At 40.6% G+C, this 22,042-nt stretch overlaps 1 protein-coding gene across 3 annotated transcripts in view; it reads right to left on the reverse strand.

Moving 5' to 3' along the window:
- LOC144685709 (transcription elongation regulator 1-like) overlaps positions 1–22,042 on the reverse strand; it is a 103,301-nt gene continuing 81,259 nt past the window's right edge. For all 3 annotated transcript variants that reach the window (XM_078550515.1, XM_078550514.1, XM_078550512.1), the window contains 8 exons: positions 20,849–20,967; positions 18,477–18,627; positions 8,725–8,889; positions 5,689–5,871; positions 4,604–4,783; positions 3,544–3,627; positions 3,356–3,456; positions 1–677 (listed from right to left, as the gene is read on the reverse strand). In XM_078550515.1, coding sequence (XP_078406641.1) covers positions 476–677; positions 3,356–3,456; positions 3,544–3,627; positions 4,604–4,783; positions 5,689–5,871; positions 8,725–8,889; positions 18,477–18,627; positions 20,849–20,967 — 1,185 coding nt within the window. In that variant the 3' untranslated portion in view covers positions 1–475. The remainder of the gene's footprint in view (positions 678–3,355; positions 3,457–3,543; positions 3,628–4,603; positions 4,784–5,688; positions 5,872–8,724; positions 8,890–18,476; positions 18,628–20,848; positions 20,968–22,042) is intronic.

Below are 22,042 nucleotides of genomic sequence, written 5' to 3' on the forward strand. Positions count from 1 at the left end.
TTTTAGAAAAAAATGGTTTATTGCAGTAAACATTTCAACTAGGCAACATTTCCAACACCTTAGTTAATAAAGTCACTTTGGAAACTTACATTTAAACACAAGTAAAAGCTTAAATGTTACAAACAAAACCCTTTTGAGATCAGTGACTGACTTGGAAAATTACTGGTAACTAAATGCTAGTTTTTACAGAGTTGCTGTGGCACAGCCATTTGGTTGGACTAATGACCATGCTACACGTACTACATCAGCTGTATTTTTTTTTTTAAAAAGTTTTATTTTACACAACTGAATGATGAGTCAAAGCTTCCACTTCAACATGATGACAAGCTGGTACAAATGTGTCCATACTATATACAAAACTGGACAAAGCAGACACATTAATACTGCACACACGTTGATGTCTGGCAGGTGGCTCATGCACAAGTCTCAGTTGATGGGCAGCCTGCTCATGCTCAGGAGAACTTTTTTCCGGGTGCTATTTGGCAGATCGTCTGGTTGGCTCTGATGCAGTGGGAGGTGGCGGAGGACCTCGCCGATCTAGATCATCGATGTAGGCCATAATGAGCTTGCGTCTCTCCTCCGGTACACACTCCAAGACCAAGTATCGTTTGTCATTCTGAAGGATCCTTTCAATGTCTTTCAGGTGCTGATCTGACTCGTGCAGTAGTTTTTTCGACCTTGGTGGAAGGTGGGGAAACCCAGCACAAATTTTGATTTATGGCAGACAAGACAAGATCTTCAGAAATCCATTCAGCTAAAGCAACGTGATTCACTTTACAAACTGTTCTACACTTGCATCCTTACTTTACCAGCTATCAATGGATATTATTAAATGAGCACAACAAAACTAACAAGCTGTGCTATGGATATTTTCACCATATCTTGGGAAACCTCCTCCAACTCTATGTCTCTCTGATCTCCTGTTGGTTTGTTTATCAGCAGCTACTCTTTCTGCTGGTTGGTTTTGACCTTCTGGAACACCCTTGTTAAATCCCTCCATTTTGCCTAATTTGCTTTAAAAAGTCTCTTCGCAAACCTGCCTTGCCATTCTTCTTGACCTGTCTGTAGCCCTTGAAATGGTTATCCAAACCATCCTCCTCAAAAACCTCTCCTTTGTTCTCCAGCTGAGTGGGAATGGCCCTCACATGGTTTCACTCGTCAATCCAGAATCTCCGACCATGACATTTCTTCACACCCCCAAGGATCTATCCTGAGCCCTCTCTTATTTCTCAATTACATACTGCCCTTTCAGGCACAGCAGCAAAAGTAGGTTCCACATGTACAATGTCAAAAACCACCACCTCCTCCAAACACTCCACTGCCTCGGCTTCATCAGATTGCCTGCTAACAGTAACCCAGTCTTAGATAAGCTGCAAACTGAACCAATTAAACACTGGGAAGCCAATCGTTTCGACTTACACCAAAAGCTTTGTTCCCACGCCACCGCTTCCATTACCTTCGCTGGTCATTATCTCAGTTAAAAATGTTTGCAACCTGAACGTCTTATTTGAATGCAAGCTAAACTTCAGATCTCATACCCTCCCCACCTGAAAAACCACTTATTATTACCTCTGTATGATTAGCCCTCTCCAGCCCTTCCTCAGCTCATCTGTTGCTAAAACCCTTGGCAATGTTTATCCAATGCTCTTGTGGTCTGCATAAATTAGAACTTGTTGAAAACTACTGCCTGAATTTTAACCTGCAACAAGTTCATTCACCCACCATCCATGTGCTCATTGGCTTCCTGTCCACAAAAATTGAATTTCAACTTCTCACACTCATGTTCAACTCTTTCCATGGCCTCACCCCTTTCCCTCTCTGCAACTTCCTCCAGCCCTACAACCTCTCAGAACTGTGCTGCTCCAGCATCTTCACTTACCCTCCAGAGCTTTTACTTCAGAATGGGCAGCCATCACTTCTAGATGTCAAGGTCCTAAACTTGGGCATTCCCTCCATAAACATCTCTGCCTCTGCACCGCTCTCTCCTCAAAACCTAATTCTGATTACACTTTTAGTCACCTGTCCCAATATCTCTTCCATGACTCGGTGTTGTCTCACCCCCTGCACACCTGCCACAAAACAATTTGGGATAGTATATAAATACAAGTTGCTGTTGTAACACATCCTGGCTAATCGGGCAGGTTTTCCTGAAGTTAGCTGGCTCTGGACAACATCCTTGGCTGGGTTGAAGTTCAGAACCCATACGAACATATGAATTAGGAGCAAGAGTAGGCCATCTGGCCCCTCGACGCTGCTCCACCGTTCAGTAAGATCATGGCTGATCTGATTGTGGCCTCAACTCCACATTCCACCTAACCTAATAACCGTTGGATCCATTGTTAGTCAAGAATACATCTACCTCTGTCTTAAAAATATTTAATGACCCTGCCTTCACTGGTCTAAGGGGAAGAGAGTGCCATAGGCTCATGAACTTCAGGGAAAAAAAATTCTCATCCCAGTCTTAATTGGAAGACCCCTTGCTTTTAAAACCATGTCCCCTAGTTCTAGTTTCCCCTTGTGGGAGAGGCATTGTTTCAGCATTCACTCTATCAAGTCCTCCCTAAGGATTCTTATATGTTTTAATAAGATCACCTCTCATTCTTCTAAACTGCAATGGATATAGGCCCAACCTGTCCAACCTTTCTTCGTAAGAAAGCCCCCTCATCCCAGGAATCAGTTGAGTGAATCTTCCCTGAACATTAAACATATAACCATTAAAGAAAGGGAGGCAAGGAAATACAACATGCCATTCAACCAATAGCTGACCATCAGGCCTTCCTTCTGCTTGAAGAATGTTTTGTAGCCATGAAGCTTTATAAAGTAGTTTGTTCCATTCACAAGGTTCAACACTAAAAAATACACTTCTATGACTTCCTACTCATCCATTATACTTGCATAACAAAATATGGATGTTACCCAGCCAAAGCGCTGATGCAACTACAAGCTTCAAGTAAAAATTTCAACCTCTTCATTCAGCTCTACTTACATGCACTTTCCTTCCCTTAGATTTATGCACCTGTGCCAATAAATAGCACAAAATGAGAATTTCTATCCTTCAGCAAATTGTACCCTGAATACTCGGCTGATTAAAGTGATACAACTTGTTGGGAATGTTTTGTTAGCAAATGTGGGATATAATTTGAATTGCTGGCCCCAAAACTAAGATTAATTTTGACAAAGTGCAACTTCCTACCCAACAACCTACACCATTTGAAGTCACCTTTTACACAATTGACAAAAACACTTGGAGATCCTAATAAGGTACACCAGATTTTGCTGGCAATGAAAGCCACTAATGCAGACACTGAAAACGACAAATAGCCCATAGTCCAGAATGGCAGCAGGCATTACTCACCTGTAAGTAATAAATTTGGTCTCTTTCAGCAGTGTCCGAAAGTCTGCTTTGGCCGTGATGTATTTATCTCGAATGTATTCTTCAAACTCCCTCTGCTTTTTCTTAAAGAGAGCACAAGTAAGTAAGTAAAGAACTGTACTTAGATGAAAGATTGAATACTTTGCATCTTTCGCAGACATGACCATTACCCTATCACTGGAGGAGAACTTGATACAGCGAGGATCCTCTTTGATAACCTTTTTCACTTCCTTCCATGTAGAGGTAAGAGTAATCTACATTGCAAAAAGATCCAAACATTACGAACAAGCAGGAAACTTAATGGAAACAACTCGCCAACTATATAACTAAATCAGCCACATAAATATTGTGGCTACAAGAGCAGATGAGAAGCTGGGTATTCTACAATAGATGACACCCCTCCTGACTGCCCAAAGCCTTTCTACAATCTACAAGTCAGGAGTGTGATGGAATACTCTTTATTTGTCTGGATGAGTGCAGCTCTAAAAGCACTCAAGAAGCTTGACACCATCCAGGACAAAGCAGCCCACTCAATTGGCATCCCATTCACTTCCTTAAACATTCACACCCCACCCCCCCAGTGTAACTTGACTGCAGTATGCACCATCTAGAAGATGCCCGACAGCTGGTTGTCAAGGTTCCTCTGACAGCACCTTACAAACCTGTGACTTCTACCACCTACAAGAACAACGGCAGAAGGTGCATGGGAACACCATAACTGGCACGTCACACACCATTATGACATTGCTACTGGGTCAAACCTACAGCAATGGTTCACAACCATCTTTTCAAGGGCAACTAGGGATGAGCAATAAATGCTGACCTTACTAGCAACAGCAAATGCACAAAAATTGTTTTACTCCCTGTTATGCCAGCCTATCTTGCTCCTTATCTTCTGATTTGATTGCTGTATGAAAACAGCTCTACAGCTACTTTAGATATGATTAACATTTACCTGTATAACAGTTAATTCATTATAAAAGACATGTTTACATTTTTTGATGATAAAGCACCGCATAAATTCAATTATAATAGGTGCAATATTTAAATAATATTTTAGTTTATAAAACACAAATTTATACAAATGTGTTCTTATGCTCCATAAAGAATGAACTTCCTATAGACAGTTCCACAACAATCTTTGGGCATGTTTCATGTTATCAAGGAGAAACATTAAGATACATGAAGATTCAGAAGGAATGTTATTAATCATTAACTAGTCACACTTACCGCTGAGGTTTCATCCAGAAGCTGCCTAAAATGCTCTCTCTTCTTCTTTGTAAGTGCCTCTATGTGCTCACTGAATAATTTTTCCTTCTCTTCTCGTTCCAGTAACGAAGCAGACTCCCAGCGGTGATCTTTACGGAGGGTCCTCCGGGTATCCGACCATGTGACATCAGAAGAACGGACCTGCAAAGAACAAAAAGCATGAAGTAATATTATTTTTGTGAAAAAGGTAGAAAGAATGCTACGTGTGGCAAACATGAAGAACAAATACCAGTTAAGACATGAGGAAAGGTAAAGAGGACACTTTGAGGTGACATAATACGGTTTATGACAAAGCTGGTTGTGGAGAATCGCTCATTGCAGTGAAGGGTACACCGCTCAAAGATTAGAAATTTAGCAGTAACAGAAATGAAGCTAAGCTTATCCCACCAAAAGGGCAATGGAGTTATGGAATAAGTTACCAGTGAGGATAACTGAAGCATGCAGCATAAAAATGCTCAAGAGAAAACAAGATGAGTTTCTGGAGAGATGGGATAAAGGGACATGCTGAGAAGGTTGATAGATGGGATTCATTTGTGAAAAGGGCACAGGCTTGTTTGACAAAATGACCTTTGCCTTGTTTCCAGAAAACTTACATAGAGCTTTGTAGAGTTTGATGCACTAAAAATTGCACACTTTTGTCAGACATTCCAAAAATGAAAATTTCAAAAAGCAAAATAAAACTTACCAGATTTAAGCTGCTACAATAGGAAATAAAAGAAATTCAAAACAAATAAAAAGCTCAACATAGCATGCTGAATGAATTACATTTTAGCTGCAAATTTTTCACGCTGATGGACAAGCCTCTACATTAACACCTAATGACAGTAATGATTAAGTGTGATTAAAAAAAAATCACCCAATTTCAGCTTAGGGAAATACTAAAAATAAAGTTGCCCCAAGTAATAAGCAGTAGCCAGGAAATTAAATTATTGTTTAGCACTATTTTTATAGCCAGTCAAACACAAATTCCATCATATGCAAATTGACACAACCAGGATTGTACATTGACTTTTGAGCATATCTAACTTTAGACTAAGGCTTATTACCATATCAGACAACAAGGCTTTGAAATTCTGGATGGCTTCCTCTCTCTTGTGCTGTTCACGTTCCCGATCGATTTCCTTGGTCTGCTCCGAACGAGCTTTCTGCACCTCTCTCTCCCGCTCTCGCAAACTTGCTTCTATTCGTGCTTGGCGCTCCAGTTCCTTCTCCTTATCAGAGTCTATGTGCTGTCAAGGGGTGGGAGGGGAGGGGGGATAAAGTGGGGTTACATGGTGACTTTAAACAAATCATCTCATTTTATGTCAAAATTGTTCCTACAAGTGTACATTATTTTTTATTAAGCAAGCTAAATGAAAGGTGTGACTCATCGTAAAATGTACATCCAGACAGGAAAAAGCATGCAAGCTATGATAATGCTAACAACTAACCTAACATTTCATAATAGTACCAAAAAGCTACAGGAAAATTCACATTGAAACAAATAAACTTTAGTACTGTGCAATGCTCTTCCTGGTGATATTCTTAAGCTATCTCTGCAAATTGCTCCACATCACCAGCCGTGACCAGCACCAGACACAGCTAACATTTTAAAAAACAAAATTCTGTCATCGAACTACTGGACATGCAGTTGATGTGGACGTGACATGAAAATGACAAACACACTACTGTGCTTTACAGAAATCCTGGGAGCGCTGTTTCAGCCAGTCTTTAAAAAAGATTTTTTTAAGATGTGGATGGGCATAGCTGGCAAGGCCAAAATACAATGCCTCTCACCACTTGCCCAGAGGTGGGGATGGGACTTCTCCCTGAACTGAATTCTTGGTAGCAGATTTGATAAAATCGAGCGGGTTTCCAGATTACTTCAAAGGCAGTTAAGATTCAACCACACTGGTGGGGGACTGCATTCACAGAGATTGGATCATGTGAGGTCACTAAGGGTACGATTTTATGACAATCGCTAACTTCAATGTCAGTTTTGCAGGTGCCAGGTTTCTTTTTTAGAACTAGATTGAAAAATACACAATCCAAACTCTCAAACTGTTACAGTGGTATTTGAACTAATAGTCTCTGCATTATTAGACCAGTAATGTAACCACAAGACCACTGCACAGTGACAATCCAATCTTTCCAGCCAATCCAGGACACCACAAGGCTACAAACATTTTTTGACAGTATTTAAGATACTCGAGGTAAATTAAACACATGAACATAATTCCTCCTCACTGCCCCATCGCGGCGTTTTCTTTGCCTCCCTGCTGGTTTTGACAGGCACAGGATGTGAAAGTCTGAAGCATGCTGTGAAGCTGCTGCTTATGCCACACAGATCTGGAATAAGTAGCTATTAGCAGGTTCTCATATTTGAACACCTGCTGCAAGCACTCCAATCTGTTACTGGAACACTCTTTGTCCTCGTCACTCAGGTAACTCATAAAGCTCTGCCAACTTATCCAAAACCCAGCAATACAAAGGTGGCAATGGAAACAACTGAATGGGAGAAGCCCCCAGAATCATCCACAATCCAAAACATTCACCGGTATTGTGACCATATACACTATAAAAGTAAAGTAGCCAAAGAACAAATATAATAATAAAGTTAAAAATGACTTTGCTTGCATTTTTTAAAAATATAAAAACAATTTTATCCCTTTCTTCTCTTCCAGATGCAGTTGATCTTCACTGGCTCACAGTCCATAGGGCACCTACCTGTCATTCTTCAGTACCTCACTCCAGTGATCATTCCTCATATGAATATTGCTGAAGAGACATGGTGCCAAAGCTTCTCATCATGCACTCATCAGGACAAGCACAAGAATGCCAAATTTCAAACAATCACAGTTTATATTGCAGGAGAAAAGGTTGCTGATTGGTTGGCAAGTCGACTCTGGTTGGCCGAGGCATCGCCATGGAGAGAGCAACAGGAAACTATAGGCTCCCCAGGCTCCCACAGAACTCAAAAAAGGTGCAAAACTTGAACATGTTCCTTTTGTTTGCAGAGAACGGGTCCCTGCATATCAATACACGTTGGTTCTAGCAGGTGTAAATGAGCTGCGTTATGAGCTCAACTGATTTTCTTAAATTGGTTACTAGTGTAGCTATTAGCACACTCTAGAATTGTTCAGCAAGTGCGGCCCATCACAGAACTGCATTCCAACAGCAGACATATTTTGTTTTGGGTTTTGTGGTCAGTCCAAAAACACATTCTGCCTATTACACAGTTGAGTAACGTTGTGTACGAATTTCAGTGCGTGTGTCTTGCGGGGTACATAGGCCAAATGAATCAAACAGCATGTTCCTTCGGTTGTTCATAACAGAGTATAAGCTGTACTCAACTAGACCGCGTTTGCAAAAACCAAAACAAAACGTCTACTGTTAGATGTAATTCCACAATTGGGTGGCACTTGCTGATCAATCCTGAGCATGCTAATAGCTACACTAACAACCAATTTAAGATAATAAGTCGAGCTCCTAACGTGGCTCATTTACGCTTGATATAAGCGACATACATTCATGCACAGGGACTCATTTTCTGCAAACAAAAGTATTATGTTCAAGCCTTGCATCTTTTTGTTTTTGAATCACTTGGGAGCTTGGGGAGCCTATGGTTTCCTGTTGCTTTCTCCATGGCAATGCCCCAAACACAGTTGACTCAATCAGTGCCTTTTTCTCCTGTAGTATAAATTGTTTTGATCATTTGAAATTTGGCATTCTTGCATTCATCAAGGCAAACACAAGAAGAAAAACTTCAGCAACATGTCTCTCTTTGCAGCAATTTTCAAGTTCTATACTACCAAGCGACTGTTCATAGGAGTGTTGGTGGCTTTGGACCATGGAGACCATCTTAGCCCAATCCTGTCCATGTCTATACACCTGAATTTCATTTAATGCCAGGGATCACTGTCAGGAACAGGAAACCTCACTGCTATAAGCTCATGGAAGGAAAAAAATAACAACTTCTGCTGATAGCTGCTGAGTCCATCAAGGCCACTGCTGGTCTATATGACTCAGTAGCATACCTGGCAATGACCCACTGAGTCAATGGAGAGCCATGTTTGTGCACTTTTCAATGCACAGCTCCTTACCTTGGCTAGTTTCTCCATATACTGCTTAAAGAAATCCTCCCTGAGCCCAGAGCTATCCACAGCTTTGTAGCGCGAGTCACTCTCAAATTTCTCCTTCACTTTGCTCCAGCGTAACTGACTGTCCAGATGGTGCTCAGACAGCATGTCAAAGAAGTTGCCCTTTATCTGCTCAGTATTGAGTAATGGATAGAGGAATTGATGAGGAGAGAAACGAAGAGTAAATCCAAGTCAGGAAGCAGCTTTGTAATTGTGTTATTTTAGTCACCACTGCATTACTCACTTACCTCACACTGAAGGAAAGTGAATACACCCTCCACACTCAAATTAAACTTCTATAATAAAATATACCTTATAGCATGGAATACTAATATGTATTTCATAGAACTATGCCTAGTTAATAACTGATCTGTTGTTTGTATAGGGGCAGGGTGTTTATAGTTTTATCAAATCCTATCAAGTTAACGGTAATTTATCAGTTTTAGCTCTACTGAATTAGCCCTTTTAAAATAGATTGTGGATTTTTTTATTGATGCTAATGCATTCATTTTATGCCATTTGGCTTTTTACATATTGGACAGCTTAATTTCTCAATCTACCTCAGCCCATTGCTCAAACCACTGACACAACATGTAGCAGTTTAGCCAGTGGGATACCCCACAATGCCAGTCAATACTGCTCTAAGGTCCAAAGTCACTGCGTAGTGAAGCTGGGCCGATTGCTGCCCAGCTCAAGACGGAGGTGCTCAGCTGGCAGCCAGAGACGGAAAGCTCACTGAAGGACGGCAGAAGACAGACAGCGTCAGAATGCCAAGGTACCAAAGGGTTCAAAACCAGTGAATATCTTGTTTTGAGGGGCATATTGCTAGTCCCTTCCAAAACCTTCCAAACTCATTTGAAATTAACTAATTTCAATAAATTACATAGTAAATGTTCAATTCTGTACTTGAACCAAAACAAGTTCTATGATCGGACACTGCCTTCGGACAATTTACTTCCATAAAAATGGACCAGAGTAATATAATTTAGCTGTCTAAGGATCATTTTGAAGTTAGATACCAATACAGTAGCTTCAGACAATGTGTGTACAAAATGGCTGAAATTCATCACAAATTAAAAAGTCCAGAAATATCTGTACAATTTTGTATAAATCCACAACTGTTGGAAACAGATTTTTTAAAAACATGATATAGATATGACAAATAAACATTTAAAACCAATCTATGCTTTAAAAGCTATGAACATTGTAGCTGATTTTAAAGTACTGGGGGCTTTAAATGCAAGATTAAATTGACACACACCAACTTCAATGCAGTCTATATGATTGGGGATTATATATAACTATCAGCTAAGGTAATTACTTATTAGTGTTTTAAGTTAAGCATATAATCAGTATACGGACGTGTGAAGCTTGCTGAGTCTATAAGTTTGGTTAAATTGCCAACTGATTCAGTGCTTTCCCCCTTGTTAAAAGTGAATAACAATGTTAAAGAGCGGTAACATATTTCTCTCTCTATTCAGGAGTTTATTTAAAAAAAGAGATTTCACAGGTAGAACAGAACTAGATCCTCTCATGTTTTCTGCATATGTTGGATCAAACTGGTAACAATTCCAACCACTTTTCCACATTAAGTTTTAAGGTTATTTCAAGAGGATACTTCAGAAATAAAATTGCTATTATATATTAGAAATAATAGACTGAAAATTGAATGGGAACAGAAAGAACATGCAATTGGTAAGCTCAGCTGGTGTTAAAGCACCAAATGTGAACTTGCTTAATGTCACTTCCTCAATGAATTCTATACTCAAAGCAAGGGAATGTCAGTGCTAATGAAAAGGACATTGTTCAGCACCCAAGGTCAGGTGCTCTCAATAGGCAGTGAACCGAGTCCCAGCATGGTGCCTCTCAACAAGGCTGGCTATTTAGTGACAAGTTTATGTTATGCTATGCATTACACCCATCAAGTCCTGGGCAGCGTTTACCTCAGGTTAAAAGGAGCACTAGACTTTAACTAACTATTTAATATCTTAAAAATGGTCTAACGTGCATGAAACAGTACCGGGAAATAAGCAACAAGACAGAAGGGAGCACATTGCCACATTCCTACAGGCCTGGTGAACTACCAGGCCAGGAATACAGTGTCATTTTTATTCCATACATTTTAAGTTTTTGTCCTTTTTACCCCATACCCTCTCCCTCCCCCACAACTTAATTTTCTCTCCTCTTCCTCTCACAAAGGTGCTCAACCTTTTTGGGGTCTGGTTTCATGGTCATTGGGTATCTGATCCAAGTGGCAATTTCCTTGTGGAAAAGCCTAAACAGCCCAAATTGCAGTTTATTTGCCTGCATGGGAACATTACAGCTGTGCTCAGCCTGACTCAATATCCATACTTGTAGCAGGGAATGCTGGCTAGCAATCAGGACAATAATGTTTGTTGACAATACAAAGCTAGGTGGGAATGTGAGCTGTGAGGAGGACACAAAGAGGCTGCGGACAGACATAGACAGGTTGAGTGAGTGGTCAACAAAGTGGCAGATGGAACATAATGTGGGATGTGAGAGGTTATTCACTTTGGTAGCAAGAATAGAAAAGCAGAATTTTTTTTAAAAAGGTGTGAAACCTATAAATGTTGATGTTCAGAAAGAATTGGATGTACTGGTACAAGGAACACAAAGTTAGCATGCAGGTACAACATGCAATTAGGAATGCAAAAGGCATGTTGTCTTTACTGCAATGGTATTGGATTATAATAAGAAGGAAGTCTAGCTATAATTACACAGAGCTTTGGTGAGACCATACCTGGAGTACTGTGTTGTTATGGTCTCTAAATTTGAGGAAGGATACACTTGCCTTGGAGGTGGTACAGCGAAGGGTCACGAGATTAGTTCCTGGGATGAGAGGGTTGTCCAATGATGAATGTTGAGTAAATTGCATCTATATTCACTGGAAGGACAATCTCATTGAAATACACAAGATTCTAAAGGGGCTTGAGAGGTTGCTTCTGCTGGCTGGGGAATCCAAAATGCGGTGACAGTTTCAGGATAAGTGGACGATCATTTAGGACTGAGATGAGATGAAATTTCTTCACTCTTTGGAATGGTGAGATTTTGGAATTGTCTACCCAGAGGATTGTTGCGCATATTTAAGATCGAGGTTGATAGATTTTTGATTTCTCAGGGAATCAACTGCTACGGGGAATGGGGAAGGAAATGGAGTTGAGGTAGAAGATCAGCCATGATTGTATTGCAGAACAGACTCAAGGGGCTAAACAGTCTAATCCAGCTCTAATTCTTATATCCTTAAAATGATTATGAGAGTGGTTCTGGGTATGCGGGGCTTTAGTTACATTAGTGACGTTGGGGCTGTTCTTAGAGAAGGTTGAGACACAATTTGATAGAGGTGTTCAAAATCATGAGCGGGCTGGACAGAGTGAAAAGGGAGAAATTGTTTCCATTGGTGGAAGGATCAGGAACCACAGGACACCATTTTAAGGAGTTGGCAAAAGAACCACAGGTGAAATGAGGAAAAACTCGTTTCCCACACAAGGACTGGTTAGAAAGGGGAATGCGCTACTTGAGACTGGGCAGCTTTAAAGCATGCCTTTCAAAAGGGAATCTGATAACTATAAGAAGAAAAGTGCTACAGGGAAAAGGCGAGGGATTGGTACTAGCTGAGCAGCTCTTACAGAGAGCTGGCACTGACACGATTGACAGAATGGCCTCCCTCTGTGCTGTAACCATTCTATGATTCTAGGAGTGGGAACCATCCTTGACTTCACAAACTCTTCACTCCCACCTCAATCCAGGGCACTGAAGCAAATTGCTGTACCACTATTGTCTGCAATTAGTGAGCTGAGCTGAGCATAGTGAGCTGAACAAGAGTGCCGGAGTTGAGCGCTTCAGGGAGTTGAGCAGAAGAAGGGAAAGAGGTGTTTGGCTGCTTTTGCCTAAACTTTTTCAGCCTCCAGGAATTGATTCTTGTGCTGCTACAGGGGAAGAAGCTGGTTAATTGGTGAGTACCTGGTAAGTGATTAAGGTTTATTTTATTCCTAAGGCTCAAAATGTATATTTTGAACGAGAGGTGAGCTGGGGAGGACAAAAGGTGCGGATTGAGAGGCCGATCTGCAGGGAGACCCGTGGCGGAATGACGTCATGAACCACAATGTGACACAAGTGCAGGGAAAGCAGCTGGTTGAGGAGGATTGGTGAATATTTCTGGTCTTTAAAGTAAAAGTAAGGTCTTTAATTTGCGTTTAGGTCTCTAGTCTTTTATTCCCTCTCTTTCCCTTAAAAATAGCTTGTTAACGACAAGACTGGTGTAAAAAAAATTAATTACAATAAAGTGCAAAGAGTGGGGTTACTAGAGTAATTAATTAATAAATTAAATAAAATATGATAGTGATGGCAAGGCAGGCGTTGTGTTGCTACTGCAGCATGTGGGTGCTGCTGGACACCAAGGTGATCTACAGCGAACACATCTGTAGTGAGTGCTTACAGCTCAAGGAACTTCGGATTCGAGTTGAGGAGCTGGAGTCCGAGCTGCAGACATTGTGCCACATTAGGGAGGAGAAAAACTACCTGGGCACTTTGCTCCAGGAGGTGGTCACCCCCCTCAGATTAGGTAATTCAAATTTGGTCTGTGATCAGGGACAGGAGGGTGTGGTTGCAGGTGAGGCAGGTATGGGGACACAGGAGGTAGCGTTCAAGGAGCCTCAGCCCCTGCAACTGTCCAACAGTTACAAGGCTCTTGCCAGCTGTGTGGACGAGAGCGGGGACTGCAGGGAGGATGAGCGAGCTGACCACAGCGCCATGGTACAGGGAGCCATTCAAGTCAGGGAGGAAATAGGAACGTGGTAGTGGTAGGGTACGGTATAATTAGGGGTATAAATACTGTTCTCTGCAGCCGTGAGTGTGAATCCTGATGGCTGTGTTGCCTGCCCGTGCCAGGGTTAAGGACATCACCTTAGGGCTGGAGAGGGACCTGGAGTGGGAGGGGAGGGATCAAGCTGTCGTCGTCCATGTTGGTACCAACAACATTGATAGGACTAGAAAGGAGGTTCTGCTGAAAGAATTTGAACAGTCAGGAGCTAAACTAAAAAGAACCTCCAAGGTAATAATCTCGGGATTACTACCTGAGCCATGGGTAAACCGGCATGGGTAAATAAGTCAAGGAGTTAAATGCATGACTCAAAGGTTGGTGTGGGAGGAATGGGTTTCAGTTCATCGGGCACTGGCACCAGTACTGGGGTAGAAGGGAGCTGTTCCGGTGGCACAATCTTCACTTGTACTGTGTTGGGGCCAGTGTCCTGGCAAATCAAATAACTAGGGCTGTAGAGAAGACGTTAAACTAAATGGGGGGTGGAGGGAGGTTCTGGAGAGGGGGCAAAGCAAAAGGATGTGGCAGTATTGCAGGGCAGCTATTTCAGTAATGATATCCAGAGTGCGACAGGAAGGGACAGAGTGAACAAACATAAAAAAAAACAGCAAATAGGCTCAAAGCGGAAAAATCGTAAAAAAGCAAAATTAATGGCCCTTTACTTAAATGCACGTCATATTCGGAACTAAATAAATGAATTAGCGGCACAAGAAGTTAATGAGTATGTTCTTATGTCCATTACAGAGACATGGTTACAAGGAAATTAAAGCTGAGAACTAAATATTTAGAGGTGTGAGACTTTTCAAAATGATAGGCAGGAAGGAAAGGGTGGTGGGGTAGCTTTCTTAGTACGAGATGGAATAATTACGATAGCAAGAAATGATCTTGGATCGGAAGATGGAGAATCCACATGAGTGGAGGTTAAGAAATAACAGGGGGAAGACGACACTGGTGGGAGTAGTCTAAAGGCCCCCCTAACAGTACTTATACTGAAGGACAGAGAATAAACCAGGTGGTAATGAGGGCACGTATAAAAGGCAGTAAATAAATCATGGGGTGAATTCAATCTTCATGTAGGTTGGGAAAATCAAATTGACAGAGGCAGCCACAAACAAGAATTGATAAGAATGTATTCGGGACAACGAAGGATTAGGCTATATTGGATCTGGTAATGTGGAATGAGTCAGGTTTAATAAATGATCTCAGAGTAAAGGACCCCCCTAGGAAACAGTGACCATAATATGGTAGAATTTAGCATTCAGTTTGAGAGTGAGAAACTTGGGTCGGAAACAACTGTGCTAAACTTAAGTAAGGGTAAATACAAACGAATGATGGCAGACTTGGCTGGTGTGGACTGGGAAAGGGGTTTAGCAGAAAAGACAATCGATGAACAGTGGCAAACGTTTAAGAAAATAGTTCATGACTCACAACAAAGATATATCCCAGTGAGGAAGGAGGATTCTAGGAAGGGGATAAAACAATCATGGTTAACCAAAGAAGTTAAGGATAGTATCAAATTGAAAGAACAAAATGTACAATGTGGCAAAACTAGTGGTGAGGCAGAGGGTTGGGAAATTTTTAAAAACCAACAAAGGATGACCAAAAAAATAAAGAGGGAGAAAATAAACTTTGAGGGCAAACTAGCAAGTAAATATAAAAACAGACAGTAAGAGCTTCTTTAAATATATAAAAAGGAAGAGAGAAGCCAAAGTGAACATAGGCCCCTAAGAGAATGAGCCTGGGGAAATAATAATGGGGAAACCATGAAATGGCAGAGGAGTTGAAGAAATAGTTTGCATCAGTCTTCACAGTAGAAGACACTAATAGCATTCCAGGAATACTAAATAATCAAGGGGCAAAAGGGTGGGGTTGTGGGGGGGAAGGGAAGGAAGAAATACAATAACTATCACTAGAGAAAAAGTACTAGGGAAACTAATAGGCTTAGGCTAAAGGCCGATAAGTCCCCTGGACCTGATGGGTTGCATCCTAGGATATTAAAGGAAGTAGCTTCAGAGATAGTAGAGGCACTAGTAGTAATCCTCCAAGAATCCTTAGAATCTGGAAAAGTCCCAGAGGACTGGAAAAATGTCAATGTAATACCCTTATTTAAAAAGGGAGGGAGACAAAAAAAAACATAACTATGGGCCAGTTAGCTTAATATCCATCATTGGGAAAATGTTGGAGCCTGTTATAAAGGATGTAATAGCAGAGGATTTAGAAATACATCTAATCAAGCAGAGTCAGCATGGCTTCATGAAGGAGAAATCATGCCTAACAAATTTATTAGAATTCTTTGAGGTGGTAACAAGCAGGATAGATAAAGGGGAACCAGTAGATGTAATATATTTGGATTTCCAAAAGGCGTTTGATAAGGTACCACACATAAGGCTACTTAATAAGTGTCCATGGTGTTGGGGTAGTATATTAGCATGGATAGAGGATTGATTAACTAATACAAGACAGAGTTGGGATAAGGGGGGCATTTTCAGGATGGTAACTTGTAACCAGTGGAGTGCCATAGGGATCAGTGCTGGGGCCACAATTATTTACAATATATATTAATGACTTGGATGAGGGAAGTGAATGTAATATTGGCAAGTTTGCGGATGACACAAAAATAGGTGGGAAGGCAAGTGGTAAGGGATATAGACAGGTTAAGTGAGTGGGCAAAAACTTTGCAGATGAAATACAATGTGGGAAAATGTGAGGTTATGCATTTTGGCAGGAAGGGTAGAGGAGCTGAATATGATTTAAATGGCGAAAGATTGCATCAAGCTGCAGCCAGAGGGATTAGGGGGTCCTTGTGTATGAATCACAAAAAGCTAGCATGAAGTTCAGCAGGTTATAGGGAAGGCAAATGGAACGTCGACCTTTATTTCAAAGGGAACGGAATATAAAAATAGGGAAGTCTTGCTAAAACAATGTAAGGCACTAGTTAGATAACATCTAGAATACTGTGAACAGTTTTGGTCCCATTATCTATACTGGCATTAAAAACAGTCCAGAGAAGGTTCACTAAGTTAATCCCAGGTATGGAGGGATTTTCTCATGAGGAGAGGTTGAGTAGGTTGGGCCTGTATTCATTGGAGTATAGAAGAATGAGAGGCGACCTTATTGAAACATAAGATTCTTATGGGGCTTGACAGGGTAGATGCAAAGAGGTTACTTCCCCTTGTGGGAGAGTTTAGGACCAGAGGGCATAATTTCAATCTAAGGGGTTGCCTATTTAAATCAAAGATGGGGAGGAATTTCTTCTATCAGGGGGTAGCGAATCTGTGGCTTTCTTTACTGCAGAGGGCTTTAGAGGCTGGGTCATTAAGTAGACAGATTTTTAATCAGTAAGGGAATCAAGGGTTATGGGGAAAAGATAGGAAAATGGAATTGAGGATTATCAGATTAGCCATGATCTCACTGAATGGGCCGAATGGCCTACTTCTGCTCTTGCGACTTATGGTCTCAGACTAGGCCTTTTCTGCAGTCAAATTACACGCTGCCAGATCCAACCAAGCCATTGAGGGAGCTACAAACTACTCTTTCGACCTATCTGTTAAAATGTGCGTTTTTCAGGGGCAGAGTGAGCAAGACAGAGAAGGGGATCAGAAGGGGAAGCACCACCATGTAAGCTAAACAAAGCAATTTTGTTTTAGCACTTCAAGAAATGTACTTTAGCGCAATATTCAAAAACCCAGAGAAGACTGAGAAAGCTTCACAACATGCTCCGATACTATTACAGATTGTAACTTGTTAAAGTATAACAAGACTAATTACAAATGGAAATACAAATTAATATACCTTTACAAATGTTAGCAATAGAATAAAGATAAAGGTTGAACACGATCTGGCTCTATCCAGATCTACTTTTTTTTTTTGATTGTTTTGTCTTAACACATTTCTGGGCACAACTCTCACTTCACAAGGAAAAGAACTAAAAAAATGTAAAGTACCAGAGCTGCGGGAGGCTAAAGTCACCACACAGAGAAACACCAATTCTTTCCTCACTAGGGATTCCCATAATACTTTGCTTGTCAGTGATTGACAGCTGTCAGACTGAACTGATTGATAGGCCGCACAGCACAAAACTGTAAAGACTATTCTCGTTATAAAACAGAATACATAAAATGGTTACAAAAGGGCTTTAGAAAACATCAAAATGCAAAGATCAACAAGTTACAATTACAGATTTTGTAAATAAACATGCAATTTTCAAATAAAAACATTTACAAGTAAAAAATCTTTACTGTACTACTGCAGTCAAATTTAAATTAAGCAATATTTACTATTTTCAAAACTATTTAACATATTACCCTCTGAAAAGCATAATCATTATAAGCAGCTTCAGTCAAGACTTCTAAAAAAGAATATAAAAAAAGTTAACGTTCATTTGTTAATTCTTTATATAATTTATGGACAAAATTTACATGAATAGCAGTTATTCAACATTCTCCTGTTGCATATGTCACAAATGATTAGGCTTCAGAGGTTGAAAGATGCATTCGCACAGCATACAGGGACTTGTGGGAAGACTGCAGTGCGTTGCTATCATAATGTTATTGATGCCTCCTCCCTACCAAGCTGCATCCCAGTGGAAACCACATCCCCAGGGCACTTGACACCACAGCAACATGACATTCAAAACTCATTAATTTTTAACACATGACCTTTATTTTTGAAACGCACTGGTTTATACTTTGGATTTTTTTCCCCTCAAAAGATAAAACTGCTGCCAGGAAACCCAACAAAGATAAAAGTGCACTCTGAAATACACAAATGCTCATTAAAAAAGGTAGATTTAGGTTAGCATGGTTTCTGCTGGGAGAGTCTGGTGTCCCTTACATTCGCACTCCCACCACTCACTCCACTGGAACTACAACCACCTTACCTTCTCTGTCCGACTCTTCGAATCTTCTTTCTCTCGCTTCCTCACGCTGGTAATAAACTCGATAAACATGCTTTCCCGATCCTTCATCTTTTCAATAGCTTTGAATCTGGAGTCTTTGCCATATTTGGCAGCAAAGTCACTGAACGTGGATCTAGGAATCAAAATTTGTGAAGTATTTGCAATTCAGAAACTGAGTGACTTGGAATGGGTATTTTGTAATATATAAAAAACAAGTTATATAAACAAACCAGAGAAGGGAATTTAGCCAATCAAATTTGCTCTGTCACCTTTTTAGTCATGACAGCTTCACCTGAACTACATGCTGCTTTTTCTCCAAATACCTTAATTCCCTATCTATTTTCCTTCTTAACATTTCAATCGACTTGGCATCTGTAACCTTCTGGGGCAGTGATTTTCACAACTTTCATGAAGGTTTTTCTGAATTCTCTTAATCAGCATTAGATCAAATTCGAAGACTGTGTTGCCTAGCGTTAAATTGAAGTTGTTGCTGTTGCACTACAATAAAGCTATTCCATTTTCTAGGCTGGGATAATATCCTCCATATTAAATTTTGCTATTTAATTAACCCTTTTTGAAGTGCATGAAAGCTATGTGCTCTCAAAGAGGTTCTCTGTATTGATCTGACCCTCTCAAGGTATTAAACTCTTGGTTGGGTTACTGCTCCACAGGTGCCAGTTGACTTTCAGGGCCTCACCCACATTACCACCCTTGGCTCAGAAGTCGAGATGGAAAGTGTCAATGGTGGAGCATGAAGCTGACTAATTGTGGACTTGCACTCCATCCACACAAGCCCATTCTGCAGAAGGCCCAACTGAAGATGGCGTGATCAAAAACCTAGCTGGTTTTCATCCACCTTGGTTCTGCAGGGGACTGATGACAATTGGAGTTAACACAATGGTTCCTTAGATATAATTGCTTACCTCAGGATAAACTGGGAAATGGAACCTCAGATCTTCTGGTATACAGTGCTCAGCACTATTGGGGGGGCGGGGGGGTGCTGGATGGCCTCTTGTCACGACACCGTCAAGAGTCACACCAACTCGTCAAATATTAGTCCCAATTCTCCAACCCACATCCATTTGTCTCACACAGAGGCTTCACACACTTTAGGAACACCAATTCATGAGATAATGTTATGCTAATCCTTTCAGAGGCATCAGTCCATTCTGAATTGAGTTTAATCCAACATAATCTTAAATTTTAATTATGTTCCGTCTATTGATGAAAAGGTTATGCATCTAGGGCTATTATTCAAAACACTTCATCAATTTCATAATACACCCCTGTAATATGAAGAAAGCTCAAGATATTCTCCATAGAAGGCTATGATTACCTATCAAAAGGTTATAGGACATAATGGAACATCAGAAAGCTTGTAAACTAAGGGCTTGAATCCACTAATACAAATGAACTTCATTTCTTACAATCATTTTATGATGCTGCTGAACACTTGAGTATAACCTTAAAAGTTCAAGGGAAAAGGAAATGTCAGGGCAAGAACTTATTGTTCAAAGTCCTCTTCAATCTATCTGTGACAATACTATGAACCTATTATATAGAGGTGTAGAAAATGTCCACTTTCTCATCTGATGACCATTTTGTGGCACCTTCAACCCAAAGCTGCTCTGCTGACATCAGTGCCAAACTGTATGCATTTCAAGAGAAGAATTTAATTCAAAACGAGGCAAAACTTTGTGTAAGTATGGGATGTTCCAGAGTCACCTGGCTATAGAAAGCGAGTATATTGTTGTATCCAGCCTGAAGTATGGGCAGTTCCCAGGTGACTCCAAAGTTGGGGAGCCCAAACCAACATGAACTGAATCATTCTGCTCCTGGAGGAAGCCATTCCCAATCATGGATGCCACCAAACCTGCTTTGATGAGAAGGGTGCGAAGTGATTGGCCTGCAATTGGCGTGAAGTGATTGGCCTGCAATTGGCACAAAGTTCAACATTATTCGAGCCACACACCGACAGTCCATCTGATGAAGGAACGCAGTTAATCTAATTCAGCCAACATCGGAGTCACAGAGGTGCCAACTTGGTACGCAGAATGGTGGTAAACGTTTGGTTCAAAGTAATGGCTCTAGGTAGATTTTAAAAAGCAACTCAGTTAAGTATGGTGAATGCCAACCCCCAAAATGTAGTGACAAAACAAGAATGTTTAAAAAGTAAACAGTAAATTCTTATAGTGGCATGTCCTCCAGCGTCCTTAAGATTCTACAGGAGCGATCTGATGAAATACCTCTGAAAACTAATTTTATGCAATAACTCACACACATCACTTTAACGAAGGCAAGGAGACACTGGCACTTCAAGACTTTGCACTGAAACAGAATTCAGCAGCACCTACCTGGGAGTTAACTTTGCATCCTCAAGTAACTTTTTGAAGTCCTCTTTTGATTGTTGCAGCTTGTTTTTCTTTTCTTTTCGCTCTTCTTCAGCTCTAGTTTTTACATATTGGTCAAAAACCTGTTGGGTCATAGTTCCAAGCAAATTAAAAAATGAAGGGGAACAGAGGTTTACTTCATCCTTTACCCACAACACTGATGATGCACCAACCTAGTACCTAGACTTCTGTCAATGCGACTGGGAACTAAGACAAGGCTAGGGAGACACTTTCTTCTAGTTGATGTAGAAGAGATTAGGGAATCGGTACCTTCAGAATAAATCAAACTTGTATGCCAATAATGAATAGGTTTTACAAATGCATTTACATAAGCACAGTATTACACAGGGATTCTGAAAGTAGATCACCTTTCTACAAATAATTGCTAATTTTGTAAACTTTGTAATTTTGGAAAATTTCCATTTTGGGAAACCAGCATCCTCAAATACAACTTGTATTTGTTTGGTGCTTTCAATGTAGTAAAATGTGTCAAGGCACTTAGCAGGAGTAATTATCAAACAAAATGATACTAAGTTACATAAGGAGATATTAAGACAACAGCTCAAAACCAAAGGTTTTAAGGGATGTCTTAAAGGATGAAAGAAAGGTACAGAAGCAGAGATTTAGGAAGGGAATTTAAGAGTTTAGGGGTTAGACAGCTGAAGCCATGGCTATCAATGATGAAAATACAGTTCGATATAAGTTGAGAAATGTGCCCCCAACGACAGGAACATATTTTCTATTTCAACCATGTGCACCTGAGCAAAATTTTCCACGTGGATGCTCAACTATAAGGAACTGAGCTACAAATACCCAAACTTATTTTGGAAAGGCTAACAAGGAAAAGGGGAAACACAATAAATTGCAGATACGTTACAGCACAGAAAGCAGCCAGTTGGCCTGTCGTGTCTGCACCAGCTCAGTATAGGTGCAATTTACCTAGTGCCACTCCTCTGCCTTCTCCCCGTAGCCCTGCACCTTATTCCATTTCAGATAAAAATCCAATACCCTTTTGAATGCCTCGATTGAACCTGCCTGCATCACATTCTCAGGTAATGCATTCCAAATCCTAACCAGTGGTTGCGTGAAAAAGTTTTTCCTCATGTTCCCATTGCCGTTTTTTGCCAACTTCCTTAAATGGTACAACAGTAAGTGTAG

Source organism: Cetorhinus maximus, chromosome 10 (assembly GCF_964194155.1).
Source record: "Cetorhinus maximus chromosome 10, sCetMax3.hap1.1, whole genome shotgun sequence".
Taxonomy (NCBI): Eukaryota; Metazoa; Chordata; class Chondrichthyes; order Lamniformes; family Cetorhinidae; genus Cetorhinus; species Cetorhinus maximus.